General features: G+C 39.5%; 1 protein-coding gene across 3 annotated transcripts in view; it reads left to right on the forward strand.

Annotated features, from left to right (window-relative positions):
- The first annotated feature begins 904 nt into the window (after window positions 1-904).
- VAMP7 (vesicle associated membrane protein 7) overlaps window positions 905-23,524 on the forward strand; it is a 99,060-nt gene continuing 76,440 nt past the window's right edge. For all 3 annotated transcript variants that reach the window (XM_082376430.1, XM_082376429.1, XM_082376428.1), the window contains exons 1-3: window positions 905-1,055; window positions 15,889-16,043; window positions 21,516-21,573. In XM_082376430.1, coding sequence (XP_082232556.1) covers window positions 15,898-16,043; window positions 21,516-21,573 — 204 coding nt within the window. In that variant the 5' untranslated portion in view covers window positions 905-1,055; window positions 15,889-15,897. The remainder of the gene's footprint in view (window positions 1,056-15,888; window positions 16,044-21,515; window positions 21,574-23,524) is intronic.

Below are 23,524 nucleotides of genomic sequence, written 5' to 3' on the forward strand. Positions count from 1 at the left end.
TCACCAGAACCCCACCATACTGTGGCACCCTGGTCTGAACCTTCCCAGCCTCCAGAACTGTGGGAAATTAATTTCTGTTTAAGCCATTCAGTCTGAGGTATTTTGTTAAAGCAGCCCAAACTAAGGGGGTTTCAAGAAGGAGGGAATAACCAATGTAAAATCCTGCAGAGCTGAGGTATGGTAATGGTTAAACAGTGTCTATTTTAGCAACACGGTTGAGAATTTTGACTGGAAAGGGGAAGTTAAGTCTGTGTGTGGTGAGAGGTTTGGGGTGGTGTGAGGTTGAGAAAGGTGACTTTGGAATATTTTAGATGAGAGAAACTTCGACAATCTTTAAATGTTGATAATAAAGGGCAAATAAGCAGGGAGCCGTTGAGACACGAGACAGACTAGTTTATTAGTGGAGCTCGACTGAGTTAGTAAGAAGGAATAGGGATGTAAAGGGGATGAGGGAATTTACATCAAAGGAGAGTAGTTGATTTATTATTATTATTACCATTTTTATTATTGCAAAAGAATGGGAGAAAGGATTGCTGAGGGATCCAAGGAGGTTAAAAAAATTTCGTGGCTAAAGTAGAGGGAATTCCTGTCCGATGAATTCTATCTTGTCTGTGAAGTAACAGGCGACGTTGCCTGCTGAGACTAAGCAGGGAGACGGTGGGGAAAGCTCGGCTCTTCATTTATCCCGCCGGTGGACTTTTTGTGGCCGTGCATTCTCTCGCTTTCTCTAAAGAACAGCGCTTGATGTTGTTTATGACAAGAATTGTTGATGGAGCGGGTGACAGATTCGGCGAAGGCCAGCCGAAACTACCACTCCCAGAATGCAGTGCGGCTCCTGGGAAGTGCGGGGGCTGGGAACGCAGCAGGCCCCTCCCCGCCTCTCGCTCCCATTGGAGGAGCGCTCACATTCCCAGGAAGCCGCGCGCGGGCGGGGCGCTTTTGCGGAAGCCGGCGGCGTCCGGTCCAGCCTCCTCCGGGAGCAAGCAGTTGGCGACCCCGCGCTAACCCGCGCAACTCTTTCCCGATCCCCGAGTTCTCACACGGTGTCCGGACAGGTAAAAGCAGCGGGGAACGCTGGGCCGAAGGCGGGGAGACGATGGCAGAGGGAGGGCAGAGGTGTCGACGGGAAGGTGGAATTAGGAGGTAATGCAAGGGTGACTAGGGCTTCTCTGGTGTCGACAGTTCGAATTGTCGGACAGGTACAGTTTTGGTGAAGTGCGTTTTATGCCGGTAAAAGGGCCTCGAGTGAAAGAGTCAGAATGCGTCACTTAAGTTGTTACAGAGGAAAAAAGAATGTTAACTTTCCCTCAGTTTGCATTCTGCAAGACCTCTCTGTAGCATTTGAATCTCTTGAGATTTCTTGAATCTTCTAAAAACTCTCTACGCCCTTGTTTCGATGACGTCACTTTCTGCTTTACCTCCTACTTCTGGGCTCCTAGCCCTCTGTGTGCCCTTCCTCCAAGGCCCAGTGTTGTAATTCTTCTTCCTCAGTTCGGATAGGAGCTCTATATCTCTGCCCCGACCTATTTCCTCAGCGTCAGACCTGTACAATGTTCTTCTTATTACTATTGGCCAATATTTAACAAATTGACCACGTACTAGACTCTTTAGTAAATGCTTTACACCTCCCTCTTCCATAATCCCCACAAACAATCAGTTATCAAGTCCTTTTCTCTCTGTCTTATTAATTGCTCTCAACTACCTGTACCGCCATTGTCCCACCCTTGATCCCGGAGTATACTGTCATGTTTCGGACATTTTTTCCCTTTGAATAGCTGTGACTGAGAGCAGAGCCACTCATATGTTTTGTTTAACAAACATTTATTGAACAGCTAATACGTGCTAGACAGTCTTCTAAGTGCAAGGGATATAGCTGGAAACAAGACATAGGAGATCGCTACTCTCAGTAGCTTACATATTTGTGAGTGTGTGCGGAAGGGGCAAACAAGAAGAATCAAGGTGATGTTATATGGTGGTGGTGGTTAATGCAAAATAGAACAAATGTTTTACTTGACAGGGTAGTCTCCTATCCTGAGAAAGTTAGAAGGGTTGGGTTGGGTCTCAGAGCATCACCCCAAGAGAATATTTGTAATACCAACAAGAATAGTCTTGATCTGTGACCAGACTTCAGGATTTTCATAAACACCTCTTCTTTCTCTCTCTCATATCAATGTTTGTTCTTCTGTCTCCTCCAAGGTTATTACGTCAGAATTGGGGGCTTTTCTGTCATTTGCTTAGTTCCTCCCTAAGAAGAGTTGTGGATTGGATTATTCTCAGCTCAACTCCTTTATCTTAGGGAGATAGTTTGGTAATCAAAATATTGTTCTTGCCAGGTCCTACTGAATATAAAGTTATCTGTCATTTATAGTATATTTAAAACCAAAACATGCTCAGTGTTTATTAATTTATTAAATATTTGAGGGAATATTATATGTCAGGCACTGTGCTGGGCAGTGAGAACCTAGTAAGGATAAAACAGACACTTTGACCTCTCTTCCAAGAAGAAATAATTGTATACTGAGGAAATTCCCAATTCATAGGCTGACACCTGCATTTTTTTTCTTCATCCAAGATGAGATAATCACAAAACTTTAAGAAATCTTCTAAACAATTGTGTGCATTCTTAGATTATTCACCCTTAAAGATTATTGCATTTATTTGTTTATGTCTGTCTTCCATATTTTACTGTGGTTTCCTTGAGTATAGACGTCCTTTCTTACTGGTCTTCATACCTCCAATGTTTACTATATTGGGTGCCATATAGTAAAGCCTTAGAACGTGTGTTGAACTGAAATAGAAAAACTATTTGAGCAAATACAAGTTACTTAATTAATGCAAGGCCTTCTTTTTACATATGGCCATTAGACTTATCCCTAAACCTTCTCATTTGCCAAATATGGACCATTCCATCTCATCAGGCTAGTTTATTTACCTTCTCAAGCATGTTCTCACTTCTGTGCCTTCTCTTGTTCCATAGCTGTCTCCTAAAATGAGTTCCCATCTTTTTCCTGAGCACCTTCCATGCCCTCCGCATTTAATTTAATGGGACAATTTAATAGTATGCCCCATGATACAAGGGTGGAAAAAATTTAATTTCCGTAATGTATTTCCTGTGAAACATTCTGCTAATGAACTGTTGCAAGGATTAAACATAATACATCTCCTTGCAGTAATACAGATAATGATACAGAATGCTTTCTTTTGATTTGGCATTGGCTATTGCCATGTGCTATGTGACGAGTTAATTCTTCCATCTCTTTGTTCTGTTTGAATAGTTGCGCAACGTTTATTCATATAGCACATTATAGTATCATTTGGGTTCTACTTGGTACAAACACCTTTGAGTATTATTTTTTGCTTAGCTTGAGATAATTTATGAGTTAACGTTATTCTTCCACACTGTCATTTTCAGAATGTCAGATAACTAAGTCTCAGTTCTTAAAAATAAAAGGCTTTTTCCATGCAGATATCTTTCAGATGTAAATCGTTACTGCAAAGTATAAATTTTGTCCTTATAACTGATTAAAAAACACAACAGGAATACAAGAGTGCTTGAGTCATGATTGTCATTATGATTTTAGGATGTGTCAACCTAGGAGCAGCCAGACATGCTTCCAGTAGATTAAAAATTAAGCACCGTTTTAGGGAATTTCTTGGCACCTATGCCTTCGTAATGCAAATGCAGCACTGAATTGTTTGCCATCACTCATTTATATGGTATACATGTAGATAATCCGGGTATTCGTATATATTTTTAATGTTATCAAAATAAAAATACAGAATTAAAAAATTTCTCAGAACACAAAGACTTGAGTGTGAGAAACACTGACTCGTCCTTTTACCCTTCTCAGTTCCCTGAAACCATCTTCAACTTCCATTTGAAGATGCCTCCACTGGGGAGGAACATTTATGTTGTTCCTGTGCTATCTTGTTAGCAATATTTTTAATGCAGGCAATCCCATACAAATGGATATATCCCAGAAGTTCCTTTGTAAGATTATTGTTTGAAACTCTGGGTGCCTTTTTTCCTATAAATAATGCTACTTATGACATTTCGGTTGTTAAGCCAACGAATAGCATCATATATAACCTTTAATGGACTTAAAGACCTTCACTACAATTCCTCTATAAAAAACTACATTCAGAATTCTAACTCGGATTCCCCCGTAGCATATCTTTTTTTTGGAATCCCAGCAACTGAAACAAAAATGTTCTTTCCTTGGAACTTTCTGGGCAGTAGAAACTGGTCTTTCTAACTCCAAGCTGTTGAAGGTTGCTCTTCTGGCCCATCGTTCTAAGGACAGGCCTCTAATATGATTATGGAAGGATGTGAGACAGAGGTTTTGGAGAAGAGAGGGAGGCAAGTTGGGGTGATATGAATATGTGGAGAGGGGAGAGTAGGAGTGATTTGGGAGGAATGGTGAGTTCCCAAGATGGGGTTTGTTGTGTCCTCAAAAAAGATGTTGAATCCTGACCCCTGCTATCTGTGAATGGGACCTTATTTGGAAATAGGGTCTTTGCAGATGTAATTAAGATGTAAGTTAAAATGAGGTCATACTGGAGTACGTGTCCTTATAAGAAGGGAAGAGACACAGAGACTACCATGTGAAGACATAGACACACGTGGAGAATGCCATGTGACTATGGAGGCACAGATTGAAGTGCTGCAGCTGCAAGCCAAGGAACGCCAAGGATTGCCAGCAAACCACCAGAAGCTAGGAAGAGATTCTAGAAGAGATTCTCCCCTACAGATTTCAGAAGGAGCATGGACCTGCCAACATCTTGATTTCAAGCTTCTGGCCTCCAAAACTATGAAACAATAAATTTCTGTTATTTTAAGCCTTGCATCTTTTGGTACTTTGTCACGCAGCCACAGGAAACTCATACAGGATTCTTAGCAGGAATGTAGTAGAATTGGGATGATGGCTATGGGACCAAGCAAGGAGTGAGTAAGAGAACAGGGAGGAACAGTGTTAAGACAACTTTCCTTTATATTCCATTATCTTTTTTTTTTCTTCTCTTTCTGGTTTATAGTTTAATTCTTTTTCTTCTTGAATCTGATCTTATATAGCACTTTATCATTTATTGAACATTCACATACTGCTAATAATTAGCAGAGCCATGTTTTCGGACTTCAAATGCAGTATTCTTTCGGCCACAGTTGTTTCTGTTGTCCCAATATTCATTAAAACATTACAGATTCTATTGCAAGATAATAATAGTGGGCACATGTGAGACTTGATTACAGGTGTGATTTTTAGCAGTATAGGAGAGAGTAAGAAATGCTTACTTGTTTTTAACATCTTTATTGGAGTATAATTGCATTACAGTGTGTTAGTTTCTGCTGTATAACAAAGTGAATCAGCTATATGTATACACATATACCCATATCCCCTCCCTCTTGCATCTCCCTCCCACCCTCCCTATCCCACCCCTCTAGGTAGTCACAAAGCACTGAGCTGATCTCCCCGTGCGATGCAGCTGCTTCCCACTAGCTATCTGTTTTACATTTGGGGGTGTATATATGTCAGTGCTACGCTCTCACTTCGTCCCAGCTTACCCTTCCCCCTCCCCGTGACTTCAAGTCCATTCTCTGTGTCTGTGTCTTTATTCCTGTCCTGCCTCTAGGTTCTTCAGAACCACTTTTCTTTTTTTTTAGATTCTATATATATGTGTTAGCATATGGTATTTGTTTTTCTCTTTCTGACTTACTTCACTCTGTATGACAGACTCTAGATCCATCCACCTCACTACAAATAACTCAATTTCGTTTCTTTTTATGGCTGAGTAATATTCCATTGTATATATGTGCCACATCTTCTTTAGCCATTCATCTGTTGATGGACACTCAGGTTGCTTCCATGTCCTGGCTATTGTAAATAGTGCTGCAGTGAACATTGTGGTACATGACTCTTTTTGAATTATGGTCTTCTCAGGGTATATGCCCAGTAGTGGGATTGCTAGGGCATATGGTAGTTTTATTTTTAGTTTTTTAAGGACCTTCCATACTGTTCTCCATAGTGGCTGTATCAATTTACATTCCCACCAACAGTGCAAGAGGGTTCCATTTTCTCCACACCCTCTCCAGCATTTATTGTTTGTAGATTTTTTGATGATGGCCATGCTGACCGGTGTGAGGTAATACCTCATTGTAGTTTTCATTTGCATTTCTCTAATGATTAGTGATGTTGATCATCCTTTCATGTGTTTGTTGGCAATCTGTATATCTTCTTTGGAGAAATGTCTATTTAGGTCTTCTGCTCATTTTTGGATTGGGTTGTTTGTTTTTTTTGATATTGAGCTGCATGAGCTGCTTGTATATTTTGGAGATTAATCCTTTGTCAGCTGACTCATTTGCAACTATTTTCTCCCATTCTGAGGGTTGTCTTTTTGTCTTGTTTATGGTTTCCTTTGCTGTGCAAAAGCTTTTGAGTTTCATTAGGTCCCATTTTTTTATTTTTGTTTTTATTTCCATTTCTCTAGGAGGTGGGTCAAAGAGAATCTTGCTGTGATTTATGTCATAAGGTGTTCTGCCTATATTTCCCTGTAAAAGTTTTATAGTGTCTGGCCTTACGTTTAGGTTTTTAATCCATTTTGAGTTTATTTTTGTGTATGGTGTTAGGGAGTGTTCTAATTTCATTCTTTTACATGTAGCTGTCCAGTTTTCCCTGCACCACTTATTGAAGAGGCTTTCTTTTCTCCATTGTCTATTCTTGACTCCTTTATCAAAGATAAGGTGACCATATGTGCATGGGTTTATCTCTGGGCTTTCCATCCTGTTCCATTGATCTATATTTCTGTTTTTGTGCCATTACCATAGTGTCTTGCTTACTGTAGCTTTGTAGTAAAGTCTGAAGTCAGGGAGCCTGATTCCTCCAGCTCTGTTTTTCTTTCTCAAGATTGCTTTGGCTATTCAGTATCTTTTGTGTTTCCATACAAATGGTGAAATTTTTTGTCCTAGTTCTGTGAAAAATGCCATTGGTAGTTTGATGGGGATTGCATTGAATCTGTAGATTGCTTTGCATAGTATAGTCATTTTCACAATGTTGATTCTTCCAGTCCAAGAACATGGTATATCTCTCCACCTGTTTGTATCATCTTTAATTTCTTTCATCAGTGGCTTATACTTTTCTGCATACAGGACTTTTGTCTCCTTAGGTAGGTTTATTCCTAGATATTTTATTCTTTTTGTTACAGTGGTAAATGGGAGTGTTTCTTTAATTTCCCTTTCAGATTTTTCATCGTTAGTATATAGAAATGCAAGAGATTTCTGTGCATTAATTTTGTATCCTGCTACTTTACCAAATTCATTGATTAGCTCTAGTAGTTTTCTGGTAGCATCTTTAGGATTCTCTATGTATAGTATCATGTCATCTGCAAACAGTGACAGTTTTACTTTTCTTTTCCAATTTGGATTCCGTTTATTTCTTTTTCTTCTCTGATTGCTGTGGCTAAAACTTCCAAAACTATGTTGAATAATAGTGGTGAGAGTGGGCACCCTTGTCATGTTCCTGATCTTACAGGAAATGGTTTCAGTTTTTCACCATTGAGAATGATGGTGGCTGTGGGCTTGTCATATATGGCCTTTTTATGTAGAGGGAGGTTCCCTCTATGCCCACTTTCTGGAGAGTTTTTATCATAAATGGGTGTTGAATTTTGTTGAAAGATTTTTCTACATCTATTGAGATTATCATATGGTTTTTATCCTTCAGTTTGTTAATATGGTGTATCACGTTGATTGATTTGCATATATTGAAGTATCTTTGCATTCCTGGGATAAGCCCCACTTGATCATGGTGTATGATCCTTTTAATGTGCTGTTGGGTTCTGCTAGTATATTGTTGAGAATTTTTGTATCTATGTTCATCAGTGATATTGGCCTGTAGCTTTCTTTTTTTGTGACATTTTTGTCTGGTTTTGGTATCAGGGTAATGGTGGCCTTGTAGAATGGTTTGGGAGTGTTCCTCCCTCTGCATTTTTTGGAAGAGTTTGAGAAGGATAGGTGTTAGCTCTTCTCTAAATGTTTGATAGAATTCACCTGTGAAGCCATCTCGTCCTGGGCTTTTGTTAGTAGATTTTTAATCACAGTTTCAATTTCACTGCTTGTGATTGGTCTGTTCATATTTTCTATTTCTTCCGGTTCAGTCTTGGAAGGTTATACTTTTCTAAGAATTTGTCCATTTCTTCCAGGTTGTCCGTTTTATTGGCATACAGTTGCTCGTGGTTGTCTCTCATGATCATTTGTATTTCTGCAGGGTCAGTTGTTTCTTCTCTTTTTTCATTTCTAAATCTGTTGATTTGAGTCTTCTCCCTTTTTTTCTTGATGAGTCTGGTTAGTGGTTTATCAATTTTGTTTATCTTCTCGAAGAACCAGCTTTTCATTTCATTGGTCTTTGCTATTGTTTCCTTCAAATCTTTTTCATTTATTTCTGATCTGATCTTTATGATTTCTTTCCTTCTGCTAAATTTGGGGTTTTTTTGTTCTTTTTTCTCTAATGGCTTTAGGTGTAAGGTTAGGTTGTTTATTTGAGATTTTTCTTGTTTCTTGAGGTAGGATTGTATTGCTATATACTTCCCTCTTAGATCTGCTTTTCCTGTGTTCCATAGGTTTTGGGTCATCGTATTTTCATTGTCATTTGTTTCTAGGTACTTTTTGATTTCCTCTTTGATTTCTTCAGTGATCTCTTGGTTATTTAGTAGTGTATTGTTTAGCCTCCATGTGTTTGTATTTTTTACAGTTTTTTCCTGTAATTGATATCTAGTCTCATAGAGTTGTGGTCAGAAAAGATACTTGGTATGATTTCAATTTTCTTAAATATACTGAGGCTTGATTTGTGACCCAAGATATGATCTATCCTGGGGAATTTTCCATGAGCACTTGCGAAGAAAGTGTATTCTGTTGTTTTTGGATGGAATGTCCTATAAATATTAATTAAGTCCGTCTTGTTTAATGTGTCATTTAAAGCTAGTGTTTCCTTATTTATTTTCATTTTGGATGATCTGTCCATTGGTGAGAGTGGGGTGTTAAAGTCCCCTACTAATAATAGTGTGTTACTGTCGATTTCCCCTTTTATGGCTGTTAGCATTTGCCTTATGTATTGAGGTGCTCCTATGTTGGGTGCATAAATATTTACAATTGTTATATTTTCTTCTTGGTTTGATCCTTTGATCATTATGTAGTGTCCTTTTTTTCTCCTGTATTAGTCTTTATTTTAAAGTCTATTTTGTCTGATATGAGAATTGCTACTCCAGCTTTCTTTTGATTTCCATTTGCATGGAATATCTTTTTCCATCCCCTCACTTTCAGTCTGTATGTGTCCCTAGGTCTGAAGTGGGTCTCTTGTAGACAGCATATATATGGGTCTTGTTTTTGTATGCATTCAGCCAGTGTGTGTCTTTTGGTTGAAGCATTTAATCCATTTACATTTAAGATAATTATCGATACGTATGTTCCTATTACCATTTTATTAATTGTTTTGGGTTTGTTATTGTAGGTGTTATCCTTCTCTTGTGTTTCTTGCCTAGAGAAGTTCCTTTAGCATTTGTTGTAAAGCTGGTTTGGTGGTACTGAATTCTCTTAACTTTTGCTTGTCTGTAAAGCTTTTGATTTCTCTGTCGAATCTGAATAAGATCCTTGCTGGGTAGAGTAATCTTGGTTGTAGGTTTTTCCCTTTCATCACTTTAAATATGTCCTGCCACTCCCTCTGGCTTGCAGAGTTTCTTTTGAAAGATCAGCTGTTAACCTTATGGGGATTCCCTTGTGTGTTATTTGTTGCTTTTTCTTTGTAGCTTTTAATATTTTTTCTTTGTATTTAATTTTTAATAGTTTGATTAACATGTGTTTTGGTGTGTTTCTCCTTGGATTTATCCTGTATGGGACTCTCTGTGCTTCCTGGTCTTGATTGACTATTTCCTTTCCCATGTTAGGGAAGTTTTCAACTATAATCTATTCAAATATTTTCTCAGCCCCTTTCTTTTTCTCTTCTCCTTCTGGGGACCCCTATCATTTGAATCTTGGTGTGGTTAATGTTGTCCCAGAGGTCTCTGAGACTGTTCTCAATTCTTTTCGTTCTTTTTTCTTTATTCTGGTCTGCAGTAGTTATTTCAACTATTTTATCTTCCAGGTCACTTATCCGTTCTTCTGCCTCTGTTATTCTTCTATTGATTCCTTCTAGAGAATTTTTAATTTCATTTATTGTGTTGTTCATCATTGTTTGTTTGCTTTTTAGTTCTTCTAGGCCCTTGTTAAATATCTTGTATTTTCTCCATTCTGTTTTCAAGATTTTGGATCTTTACTATCATACTCTGAATTCTTTTTCAGGTAGACTGCCTATTTCCTCTTCATTTGTTTGGGCTGGTGGGTTTTTGCCTTGCTCCTTTATCTGCTGCATATTTCTCTGTCTTCTCATTTTGCTTAACGTACTGTGTTTGGGGTCTCCTTTTCGCAGGCTGCAGGTTTGTAGTTTCCTTTGTTTTTGGTGTCTGCCCCCAGTGGGTAAGGTTGGTTCAGTGGGTTGTGTAGGCTTCCTGGTAGAGGGGACAGGTGCCTGTGTTCTGGTGGGCGGGGCTGGATCTTGTCTTTCTGGTGGGCAGGACGCAACTGGTGGTGTGTTTTGGGGTGTCTGTGAACTTAGTATGACTTTAGGCAGCCTCTCTGCTAACGGGTGGGGTTGTGTTCCTGTCTTGCTAGTTGTTTGGCATGGGGCATCCAGCACTGGAGCTTGTTGGCTGTTGGGTGGAGCTGGGTGTTAGAGTTGAGATGGAGATCTCTGGGAGAGCTTTCGCTGATTGATATTACATGGGGCCGGGAGGTCTCTGGTGGTCCAATGTCCTGAACTCAGCTCTCCCACCTCAGAGGCTCAGGCATGACACCAGGCCAGAGCACCAAGATCCTGTCAGCTACACAGCTCAGAAGAAAAAGGAGAAAAAAAGAAAAAAATAATAAAAAAAATTTAAAAATAATTAAAATAAAAAAATTTTAATTATTAAAATAATAAAGTAATAATGAAAAAAAGAAGAAAGCAACCAAACCAATAAACAAATCCACCAATGATAATAAGCGCTAAAAACTATACTAAGATAAACATAAAAATCTGAAATCAGTTCCAGACAGCAGACCCCAAGTCAGTTACTCCCAACGTCCACCGCCTCAACTTTCGGATGATTCATTTTCTATTCAGGTATTCCACAGATGCAGGGTACATCGAGTTGATAGTGGAGATTTAATCCGCTGCTCCTGAGGCTGCTGGGAGAAATTTCCCTTGCTCTTCTTTGTTTGCACAGCTCCTGGGGTTCAGCTTCGGATTTGGCCCCGCCTCTGCATGTAGGTCACCCTCAGGCATCTGTTCCTTCCCAGACAGGATGGGGTTAAAGCAGCAGCTGATTAGGGGGCTGTGGCTCACTCAGGCCGGTGGGGGGAGGGAGGGGTACTGAATGTGGGGCAAGCCTGCAGTGGCAGAGGCCAGTATGACGTTGCAACAGCCTGAGGCACGCCGTGCGTTCTCCCAGGGAAGTTGTCCCTGGATCATGGGACCCTGGCAGTGGCGGGCTGCACAGGCTCCCAGGAGGGGAGGTGTGGATAGTGACCTGTGCTTGCACACAAGCTTCTTGGTGGCTGCAGCAGCAGCCTTAGCATCTCATGCCCATCTCTGGTGTCCGAGCTGATAGCCATGGCTTGTGCCCGTCTCTGGAGCTCGTTTAGGTGGTACTCTGAATCCCCTCTCCTTGCACACCCCAAAACAGTGGTCTCTTGCCTCTTAGGCAGGTCCAGTCAGCTCCCAGCCCCCGCCCACCCCAGTGGGTGAGCAGACAAGCGTCTCAGGCTGGTGAAGCTGGTCGGCACTGATCCTCTGTGCAGGAATCTCTCTGCTTTGCCCTCTGCACCCCTGTTGCTGCACTCTCCTCCATGGCTCTGAAGCTTCCCCCGCCCTCCCCCCATCTCCACCAGTGAAGGGGCTTCCTAGGGTGTGGGAACTTTTCCTCCTTCACAGCTCCCTCCCAGAGGTGCAGGTCCCGTCCTTATTCTTTTGTCTCTGTTTTTTCTTTTTTCTTTTGCCCTACCCAGCTACGTAGGGATTTTCTTGCCTTTTGGGAAGTCTGAGGTCTTCTGCCAGTGTTCAGTAGGTGTTCTGTAGGAGTTGTTCCACATGTAGATGTATTTTCGATATATTTGTGGGGAGGAAGGTGATTTTCACGTCTTACTCGTGTGCCATCTTGAAGGTCCCCTCAAGAAATGCTTATTAGTGACATCTGAGAGGAAAGTAAAATTTCTGTTGCTATGTACCCAATGTTTAATAGGCATTTTTAAAATTGAGGACTGCTTTTATTGAATAAAACACTACTATGCATAACTTGCATAGCTGTCCTTATAACTTATTATTCACTGTTCCTAGTTATATTCCAAATAATGTCCTCCCTCTTCTAGGTGACTATACTTTATATAAACTTGAAGATTGCTGTCTTTTTCATGTGTAATATTTTTAGTTCCTCTAGCCGTTCTTCACATGATACAACCTCCAGGTCTCTCGCCATACTTTGCCCTTCTGTCCAGTCTTAAAATACTGTACCTAGAATTGAACTCAGTATTACACATGCTTTCTAAACAGCACAGAGTATAATGGCAATAGTACTTAAAGAGATGAAGACACCCTGTTTCTTAATGTAATTTAAGATTACATAAGCATTTTAAGCAATTACATCATAACACTTCATAACGAACTTATGGTCCGCTAGCACACTAGATCTTTTTGTATTGTTGCTAAACTCAGTTTTCTTTTTGAAGTTGCTAAACGGCTGAGGCTGCTACCTTTTCATCTCTTTGTCTCAGGGACCATATGATTTCTCATCTCTGTTTCTCTTTGTGTTTTTTTCCCACTCCACTGCACGTCTCTTTGACCCTTACCAATGACCTCCTTCCTTATAAAATTTCAGTGACTGTTTTACAGTCTTAATACTGTGTATCAGTGAACAGAGCTGGGAGGTGACACTTGTTCCTTCTTCAAGGTTTCTTTTCCTTTGGCTTCAAGGCCACCACACTCTTCTGGCTTTCCTTTCGCTTTCCTGGTTGGTCCTCCTCCATCTTTGTGGGTCTCTATTCATCTACCTTTCCCTCAACTTTTTGGTATGCCTTGTGTTTTGTTTTTGGTTTTTCCCTCAACTTTGGTTGTGCCTTTGGTTTTTTTCTGTATGCAATGTATCTTTGGCAAATAAAGCATGTTTAAAATGGCAGGTCTAGATGAGCTCATCTAGGATAAGAGAGTGGAGAACCAATCCCCATGGAAAGTCAACATTTAGAGGTCAGCTAGAGGAGAAGGATTCAGCAAGAAGACAGAAGGAGCAGCCAGACATGTAGGAGTGTTCCCAGAAGGAGGGTTATTCAGCTGTGTTGACTATTTCTGAGAGGTCAAGTAAGGTGAGAATAGAGAAATGACCACAGAAATTTGCAATGTAGAGGCTGTTGGTGATCTTGACAAGCATGGTTTTGCGGAGTGTTGAGGGGAAAAGCCAGATTATAGAAAAGAATTAAAAGAAGATAGAGAAGCAGAGATAGTGTGTAGATGATGATTTTAAGAAATGGAGCAGTACCTGGAGCATGTTACATGGTCAGTTGAGGCTTTTAGGATCAAGGGATATAATGTATGAGAAAGTCATTTGGAAATTATAACATGCTACTACATATGTGTTTGGAGAAATCCAGAAAGAATATGGCTGAGGACACAACCCTGGGAAACACCTTCATTTAGAGAGTGCAATGAAGAGACCCCAAGAGGAGTTCAGCTCAAGAGACACATGAGCATTTCTGTTCTGTATGCTGTCCTTCATACCAAGGACATTCCAAGAGGGAATCAGCGGATTCCCTGACCTCAAGCATTTTATAGTTGCTGTGTTTCACAAAACGTGGTCATGTAAATCACCTGCATCCAGACAGGCTTGGCTTAAGTATATATTCCAGGGCCCCACCTCAGGCCTACTGAATCAGAATTTCAGGGAATGATACCAAGGATTTGAATTTTTAATAAGTGACTCTCACTTTGCCACCCAAGATGACTCTGGCTTATTGGATGAAACTGAACATGTTAACAAATAACATGCCACTCTCATATACACTACCAAACGTAAAATAGATAGCTAGTGGGAAGCAACCACATAGCACAGGGAGATCAGCTCGGTGCTTTGTGACCACCTAGAGGGGTGGGATAGGGAGGGTGGGAGGGAGGGAGATGCAAGAGGGAAGAGATATGGGAACATATGTATATGTATAACTGATTCACTTTGTTATAAAGCAGAAACTAACACACCATTGTAAAGCAATTATACTCCAATAAAGATGTTAAAAAAAAACAAATAACATTAGGTTGAAGAGTTAGTTGAAGAATAGGAAGATATTTGTTCATCTCTTTTATAAGTTCATGCCATTAAATCAGAGAAACCAGGCTGTTCTGTGGGGAAAAAAAATAGTACAGATTCATAAACACGAGGAAAATACAGGCATACCTCTTCTTATTGCACTTTGCTTTATTGTGCTTCACGGATATTGCTGGGGTTTTTTGTTGTTGTTTTTGTTTTTTTAACAAATCAAAGGTTTGTAGCAACCCTGCATTGAACAAGTCTGTCAGTGCCATTTTTCCAACAGTATTTTGGGTACTTCATGTCTCTGTGTCACATTTTAATAATTCTTGCAATATTTCAAACTTTTTCAGTTTGTTTGTTATGGTGGTCTGTGATCAGTGCTCTGGTGTTACTGCTATGACTCTCTGAAGGCTCAGATGATGGTTAGCATTTTTTAGCAATTAAGTTTTTTAAAATTAAGACATGTACATTGTTGTTTTTTTTAGATATAATGCTATTGCACACTTAATAGACTACAGCATAGTGTAAACATAACTTTTATATGCACTGGGAAACCAAAAAATTCATGTTACTTGTTTTATTGTGATATTTGCTTTATTGTGGTGGTCTGGAACTGAACTTGCAATACCTCCAAGGTATTACTGTAATCTTAAACTCATTCTGTATTGTTTTAGAAATATTTTGTTTAAAAAGGATCTTACCATAATTTATAGAACCATTCCTCTCTTGCAGAAGATTCGGGTTATCTTCAGTTTATTTTTGTGATGGATAATGCCTTCATAGGAGAGGCAGAATATAGTATAGGGATAAAATTGTGGGTTCTAGAACCATACTGCCTGGGTTTAAATCCCATCTTTTACCACTTACTAGCTCTGTAATTCTGGACAAATTATTTAAGTCATTTATACTTCATTTCCCTCATTTTAATGTAAGTATCATGATAGTGTATTAATTTCATTGATGTAAGGATTAAATTAAGTGTTTAAAATGGTACCTGGCGCATAGTAAGTGCTTAATAAATATGTGCTATTATTATTGTTAATAGGTATATTTGTGAATATAGAATCTAACTGCTGTTGAACTATTTCCCTAGGATAAATTTTCAGGATGGGATTACTTTATTAAAGGATGAAGACATTTTTATGTCCCTTTGCCGTCTATGGTCATTGCTTTTCAGAGGATGATAACAGTTTGTGCTGTGTAATTTGTAAATGCAACCTATCTATCAATGTAATGTACGTGTGTGTATGCATGTATCACATATACATTACATTGTATATACACACACACATAAAAATATATTATGTGTATGCATTTGGTTTGTCTCTAAATATGAATGCATATCAGTGTGGTTTAGATTATAAGCTTTTAGAAGACTGTGACTTTGTTAAGTTTGTTGTTAAGTCTGTTCTGTTTAATGTTACAGTGCCTTGGTCAGTACTGTCTCCAGATGGATGTAGGTAATGATAGTAAGTTACTTTTGAAAGATTATGTCAAATAAATATTCTAAGTCTTATGTGTCTTTTTTCCTTTTGATAGATCGAAGCCATGGCCATTCTTTTTGCTGTTGTTGCCAGAGGAACCACTATCCTTGCCAAACATGCTTGGTGTGGAGGCAACTTCCTGGAGGTGACAGAGCAGATTCTGGCTAAGATACCTTCTGAAAATAACAAGCTAACGTACTCACACGGCAAGTGAGTTCTGCTCTGTGTGGGTAGCGGGTGAAAGAAGTGAATTATATTATTATAATCAGAACAGTAGAAAACTAGAAAAGCAAGCTTCTCAGTAGATAATTTGAATAAACTGACAGAACAATAATCCTTACCAGCTTAGAAAATGTCTGGTTCTATTAATTTTAAATTTAACTAAAAATTATTTTGTCATCGAAGTGATATTAAAATATTTTAAAGAAAGATATGGAAATGTTAGATGTAAAAGTGACTCTGCTATAGAGCTCTAGTATATGTGAAGCTTGATGTAGTTAAGATAAAGAATATTTTTTTCTTTCATTCTTTCTGTAAATATTTACTGAGCACTTGACTATCGCCAGACGCTTTGCTTGGTGCTGGGGATACAAGAAATCATTCAGTATTTTCCCTCATGCAGGTTATAGTTTAATGAAGGAGACAGTCATATCCATAGGTGATCACAGTAGAGAATAGAAGCTAGTGGACAGGGGAATGGTATTCCAGGTAGAAGGAACAGCTGGTAGAGAAGTATGGAGGCATATTTAGCAAACTGCAGGTGGTTGTCTGTGACTGGTGCCCAACATGGTGAAAATAAAGCTAGCGAGACTGACAGAAGAGAAGTCCTGTAGGGCCTCATAGGCCATGTTAAGGGGTTGTACTTTACCGTATGGGCAATGGGAAGGCATTGAAAGTTTTCAGCTGGGGTGTGACGTGGTAAGCTTTTGCTTTAGAAAGAGCACTGTCATGGCTGGTTGGAGAATGAATTGGAGGGGGCATAGGTGGGAAATCTTAGTAATCATAAAAAGTGCCTCCACCTTCCTCCTCAGTACTTAACAATCTTTTGTTACCTAACTCATCCTAATTTCCTTAGACCCTATCTCAGAAGGAGGTCCTTATTGGTTTCCAGGGCCAACTCCTTGTATAATTTAGGATCTAGTCTAAGCTGCTGTAAGAGAGAGACCCCAAAATACAGTATTAATTTATGAGATAGCCCAGAGATGAGTACTTCGGGACTGGTGGGGTGGCTCTGCCATTTTTAATTACTGCCTTCCAACTCTGGCCAAGGCAGCTTCTTCAGTTCTTGTTACTTCCCTGTGCTTGCCCAGTATTTTTAAAGGCAAAGCCCAGAAGTGGCCTGGCAGTTTATTGTTCACTGCATAGTTATGTAGCTAACCTAGCTGGAATGGAGACTAGAATTTGTCATCTCTAGCTGTGCAGCCATATGCTCAGCTAAAACTCTGTTACTCTGGAGGAAGTTATAGGACATCAGGAGACAGCTTGCAACCTTCCAGTCTACTCTTCTGGGCCACCAAAATATTAGGATGTACTCTTCTTCCCAAACATAGAGCATACCTCCTCTCTGCAGGAGGTGGCCCCAAAGACTCATCTGATCGCTGTGTCCAGCTCCAGGTCCAGACAGTCTGAGTGATACACAGTCCTCTCCATCATGCCCAGGAGTGGCTCCTGTGGCCCATTAACAACAAACTAAAAGACAAGTCATATGATCTCCCTGTTTCACCAGCCCAACCCAATAGACATTGGTGGAATAAGAACAGCATCACCAAGTGGAAGTTGTAAACCTCGATTTAGAAAAGGGAAGAACAAGAAACACATAGATGCCACTGCTTCTTAGCAATATTCAAATAACTACTCCACAGCAATTTCAGAGACTCCTATTCTGACCTGGGTTCTGCTTTCTTGGAAGAAATTCTTCATCTTTTCTCCCTTTGTTCTCCAGGAGGCTCTTCCTGGTCCATTATCCTCTCTGGCCACATCCAGAATGGGTGTTAGTGTGTCATCTTTGGGAACTGTATAGGTTTTGTAGTCTGTTACTTCTGGTGTAGTTTAGGGGCTAAGAAGTTACCTCTGGGTTAAATGACCTCGGTTTCTTGTGAGTATGGCTTTAGGGTTTCTTCAAAAATTTATTGGGCTCAACGATCGTGTTTCTAGTCAGTTCCCAGGAAAATGCTCAGGGAAAGCACATGTCATCTTTGTAGAGGCAAGGCTGGGAAGTAGGGCATGTTTCTTCCACTCATATTTTATCAGGCAGAACTTAGTCACTAGCCATATCTAGCCACAAGGGAAACTAGACTATGTAATCCAACGAAAATGTGGTTATAGTGCAAGAAAGTGATGTTATCCATCTGCTGTGTCTTTCCACCTGCATCTGACCCAGTCCTACCCGGTATCCTTTGGAGTAAGTCTCTATCACTGAATTGTCTTTTCCTTTTAACCTTCTGCCTTAGTTTCTTTCCTATAATCATGTTTCATCATCCCAATCAAAAATATCTTTTATTACTGTACACCAACAGAAAAAAGTACATTTTACTGTATGAAAATCATTTCTCCCTGAAATCTGACCTTTTTCTTGCTATTTCTTTCTTTCTTTAATAGCATCACCAGTCATTCAGTTGGCTAAGCCTAAAACTTCAGAATCATATTTGACTTCTTAACCAAATCCTTGCCATTCTCCTACAGGAGGTATTTCAGTCTCCTCTATCCTCACTTGTCACAGTGTTTGTTCAGGCATTCATTGTTTCTCATTTCTAATAACCTCCTCCTAGCTGGTTTTTCTGCTTCTAGTTGATCCCTCCTTAAATCTGTATTTCACATTCCTATGATTATACTTTCTTGCTTAAAACCCATTGCTTTTAGAATAAAGCCCAAACTCAGCCTTCACAGTTTTGTCTATTCCTGACTTTTCTATCCTTATCTCTATAGAAATCTTTGTCATTCCCTGACCTATCTATGTTATTTCAAGCTTTGGTATATTTTTTTCATGATTTTGCGTCTTGGAATGTCCTTCCCTTCCTAGGCCCCCTGGTAAATTTTTGCTCATTTTACAGGTTCCAAATGAAATACTTTCTTAATTGTCACTTTAATCCTTCTAAAAGGGCAGTTCTGATCATGTCCCTTCCTTCAGCAGGTACTCAGGGTAAAGTTCCTTAACACTACTTGAAAGATTCTTCAAGATCTGCCCCTGCTCCCTTCTCTGGCCTTATCTCTCATTACTTGAGCCCTCAGTTTTGTTCTCCAGCCATACTCAGCTATGTGCATTTCAATGCTGGGTTCTTTCTCTCTTCCTAGCCTTTGCAATAGCTATTACTTTTAAAAAATCTGAGTTTGTCTTCCTGAGCTTATATGTTTCCTCTTCTGGAAACCCCTGAACTCCAAGACTGGGCCAGGTGCCCCCTTTGTGTGTGTCTCCATAGCATCGTGTGTTTATTCATATTGTAGCACTTGTGATGCAGTGTTACAATTGCTATCTTTATTTTCTGTCTCTGTCCTCTGACTGTAGGCTCCTTGATGGCAAGGACCATACCTCATTACCTTCTGTGGTCTTTGCACCAACGTACTTCCAAGTGTGGTTTAGGAGAAACAAATTTTGTGGGGAAAATGATGACTTTCATTTTTGCACCTATAGTGTTTAAGTTGTCTGTGGTACTCCAGTTGGATATGTCTAGTAGACAGTAGCATATGCAGGCCTGGAGCTCAGGAGATAGGTCAGATTTAGATTTGGGAATCATTATAGTTGTAGTAGCTGAAAACAGATATCGACAGCAAAACAAGAGAGTGGATGCCACCCTCCAGGGAGTGTGTGTGAGAAAAGCAGGGGGCTGAGGATGCTGCAAGACATCAACAGAAAGCGAAAGAGACTACCATATAAACCAGGCAAGCCTGGTGTCAAGAAATCTAGTGGAGAGAAAACACTTTCTAGAGGAAGGAAGTGATCAGCACTATCAAATGTGTCAGAGAGAGCCACTGGATATGCAGTGTGGAAATCATTGGTGGAGTTGATGTGAAAAATTTCAGTGGTGGAGGAAGACATTTTGCCTGAGTTCCCATACCTCCTTGTAATTCATATCAAGCCTCTATGTGAACATTAATCATACAATTCAACAAGTATTCTTGTCTGTCTACTTGCCCAGGGTAGAAATCTGGGAAGCAAAATAGACTTATCCCTCTGCCTCACCCCCAGTAGCCAGTCATCAAGTTCTATTATTTCTTCTCAGTCCCTTCTTCTTCATTGCCCATAGTACTTTAGTTTGTTTCTCTCACTGTTCTACTTCAGTAGTCTTCTGTCTGGTCCTCCTTTCGGTCAGTTCTCCACACGTTAGCCAAAGCATCCTTTTATGTGGCAAATCTGATCACACTCCCAAGCTAAAACCCTTTGATGCTTGTTCATTGTTCTTAGGGTATAGCATAGTGAGGTTTGAAAGTCTTATACAGCATGGTATTTGCTTACTTACAACCTCATTTGTGCAAGCGGTTTATTTTTTCCTTACATTCTATACTCTAGTCCAGGGGTCCTCAAGCCCCAGGCTGCGGACCAGTGGTGGTCCAAGGCCTGTTAGGAACCGGGCCACACAGCCGGAGGTGAGTGGCGTGTGACCAAGCAAAGCGTCATCTATTGCTCCCCATCACTCCCATCACTCACATTACTGCTTGAACCATCGCTCGCTCACATTCATTACCACCTGAACCATCCCCCCAATCGCTCGCATTACTGCCTGAACCATCACCCCTTCCCCACCCGTGGAAAAATTGTCTTCCACGAAACCGGTCCCTGGTGCCAAAAAGGTTGGGGACAACTGCTCTAGTCATATTAACTAATTTTACTTTTAAACCCAGTATTTGCTCTTTTATCTCAAAGCCCTTAAGCTTGTTGGTCTCTCACTCTGGAACACTCTTGCTTGTTCTTTTTGCCGTCTTAGTCTTCAGGTCTCAGCTCAGACATCACTTGCTCCAGGATGTCTTCCTGTTACCCTCTGACAAACTCTGTTAGGTGTCTCCTCTATGTCCCCACAGCACCATGTACTGCCTTTAACTCCTTATCATCCTTCTTACTATGTTGTTCCACAATTGCCTGCACTTTCATCTCTGTAAAGGCAGGGACTGATGGTTTTGCTTATTTGTATCCTCAGCACCTAGCCCAGTAACTGGTTCAAAGTAGATGCCAAATAAATGTTACTGTTGAGTATTTGGTAGAAAAAGTGTTTGCTATGAGATCTTAGGAGAAGGCAAAGAAGACTGTATGGCCCATTTGGGGGTTATTCTTAATTACGTGTCCCTCAGATGTCATCTCTTGTTCAAACCTTAAGTATCTGGGAATTCCCTGGTGGTCCAGTGGCTAGCACTCGGTGCTTTCACTGCCAGGGCCCAGGTTCAATCCCTGGTTGGGGAACTAAGATCCTGCAAGGCACGTGGCACAGCCAAAAAAAAATGTCCAATTATGCTTTTGTAGATATTATTTTAATGGGTAATGTGCATAACATTGCACTATGTAGCTTGTTTTAATTTCTTATTTATTTCTATCAGTTTGACTTCAGAGGAACATGTATACAGGGGAGAGGGAGAATAGACAGTATCTGTAAATAATATGGTCACGTTGGCAGTACTAAAATTTCTTAAACATAGATAGAAGTGAAAGAGATATTACTCATAACCACAGTAAGTTTTATATCTTTTATTCTACAGTTATTTGTTTCATTACATCTGCCAAGACAGGATTGTATATCTTTGTATCACTGATGATGTAAGTAACTTGAAGACATGTTGCTATTTAAGTATGTGTAATGTTAATAGAGTCAGTTCTTAATTATCTCTATCTGTGGTAGGTAAAGGTGATGTGAATATAACTGTCTGTAGCTGGAAATTTTTTTTCTATACTTTGCATTTATCATATAGAGCAGCAAATCAAAAGAAAAGTTGATATCTGGGTATATGCAAATCAGCTTGGTTTTGTAGAGTTTTAGCTTAACCTCTTGTAATTTCTACATTTATTCTATTGTGTAGTGAGAATTGGTGTTCATAATTATGATTCTTTGGTATCAGACCCTCTCAAAATTTATTTATCTGAAATAGTAAATAGATTATTTCACCCCTCCAATCAATAGTGAATTTTTTTTAATGTATGTGGACTTTGGGAAAACGAAATCACAATACATTATGATCAGCTTTGTAAACCTGTCGTTCACATTGGTAGGTTGTTGAGTATTTGTAGCTTCTAGACGGAAAATGCTCAATAACTTAACGGTGGTCATCAAGGTCCTTTCTCCTCTCTGCAATCCTAGTGTCAGCTTCTTCCTGGATGCATTCCCCTTATGGTTGCATGGAGCCACATGCTTATTTATTTGTGTCCAAAAAAGATGGACTATGTCTTCTCAAGTCTCTTACTGTAGGAATGAGGAAACTTCCCAGACGCACACCCTACCCTCCCCGTGCTTTCAAAGTGGACTTCTTTTCATGACTTACTGGCTAGGACTAGGTTACATACTTATTTCTAAATTGATCACTGACAAGAGACATGGAATTGGCATGATTGCCATAGGTCAGGGTTCTTACGTTTATTGTGTCACCGACCCCTTTGGCACTCATGGGCCCCTCCCAGAATTTTTTTAAATGTGATTATAAACAAAACCAATTATATTGAAATACAGTATTCAAAATATTTTAAATATTGATATAGTAATATATATGCTTCTTTATGAATTCATTAAATAACAAGTTCTACTCATGGGTCTAATAAATAAAAATTATTTTGATGTGGTGATGAGTATAAATAATATTTTGAGAGATGTTTGTAACTGATGGTATATGAAAAAAAGACTTCTCTTGGTGACAAAGTCACAGGTACTGTTTAATACTTATCTGGTTTGTTACTACATTCACAATTGAAACTTGAGTTAAAGATTGGTGAAAATGATGATGAGATTTTTTTTTTCTATCCAAGTACATCAGCTCCTTGAATTTGGACCATTGACCCCACTTTAAGAACTCTTGGCTTAGACTAATCATCTTAGGTGAAATGGAGATGAGTGTCAACCACAGTGATCATCACAATGATTTATATTCCCTGATTTCACAGTGTTTTCTAAAATTATTTTTAAAATACAGCTATATCTGAAATGACTGATGTGAAAGTGCTTGGAGTAGGTGAGAAATATCACTAAATTTGGGATGGTCAGAGTTGAGTCTTATATTTCTTGAGCTATAATTATATTTTTGTATATATGTTACACACACACACACACACACACACACACACACACACACACTTTTTGACTGGGGCTAGATAAGAGTACATCCCTTGATCTTTTCAAATGTACCACCACTATTGAAAAAAATCAATTCAAACTTTATGTCAATAGTGTTATCTTTGTATGTGAAAGACTGTACTACTATTATGGATTTCTTAAGCATCTTCTTGCGCTGGGCTTTCTAATAGATCCTGTGAAAGATATAGATAGAGTAAAACCCAATTCCTGCTCTCAAGAAGCTAACCTAGGTACTGTTATCTTAGTTGGCAGTAATCAAACATATTTGGATTAGACTCTCAGCTCTTTCATTTACTAGTTGTTTCACCTTTGGCAAGTTAGTTACCTTTTCAGAGCATTTGTTTCTTTCTCAGTAAAATGAGGTCAGTTCCTCCTCATAGAATCATTGCTTAGTAAATGTTAGTTGTTCTTATGGTTGTTGTTAATCAT

This window comes from Balaenoptera borealis (genome assembly GCF_965194805.1).
Source record: "Balaenoptera borealis genome assembly, chromosome: X".
NCBI classification, from domain to species: domain Eukaryota; kingdom Metazoa; phylum Chordata; class Mammalia; order Artiodactyla; family Balaenopteridae; genus Balaenoptera; species Balaenoptera borealis.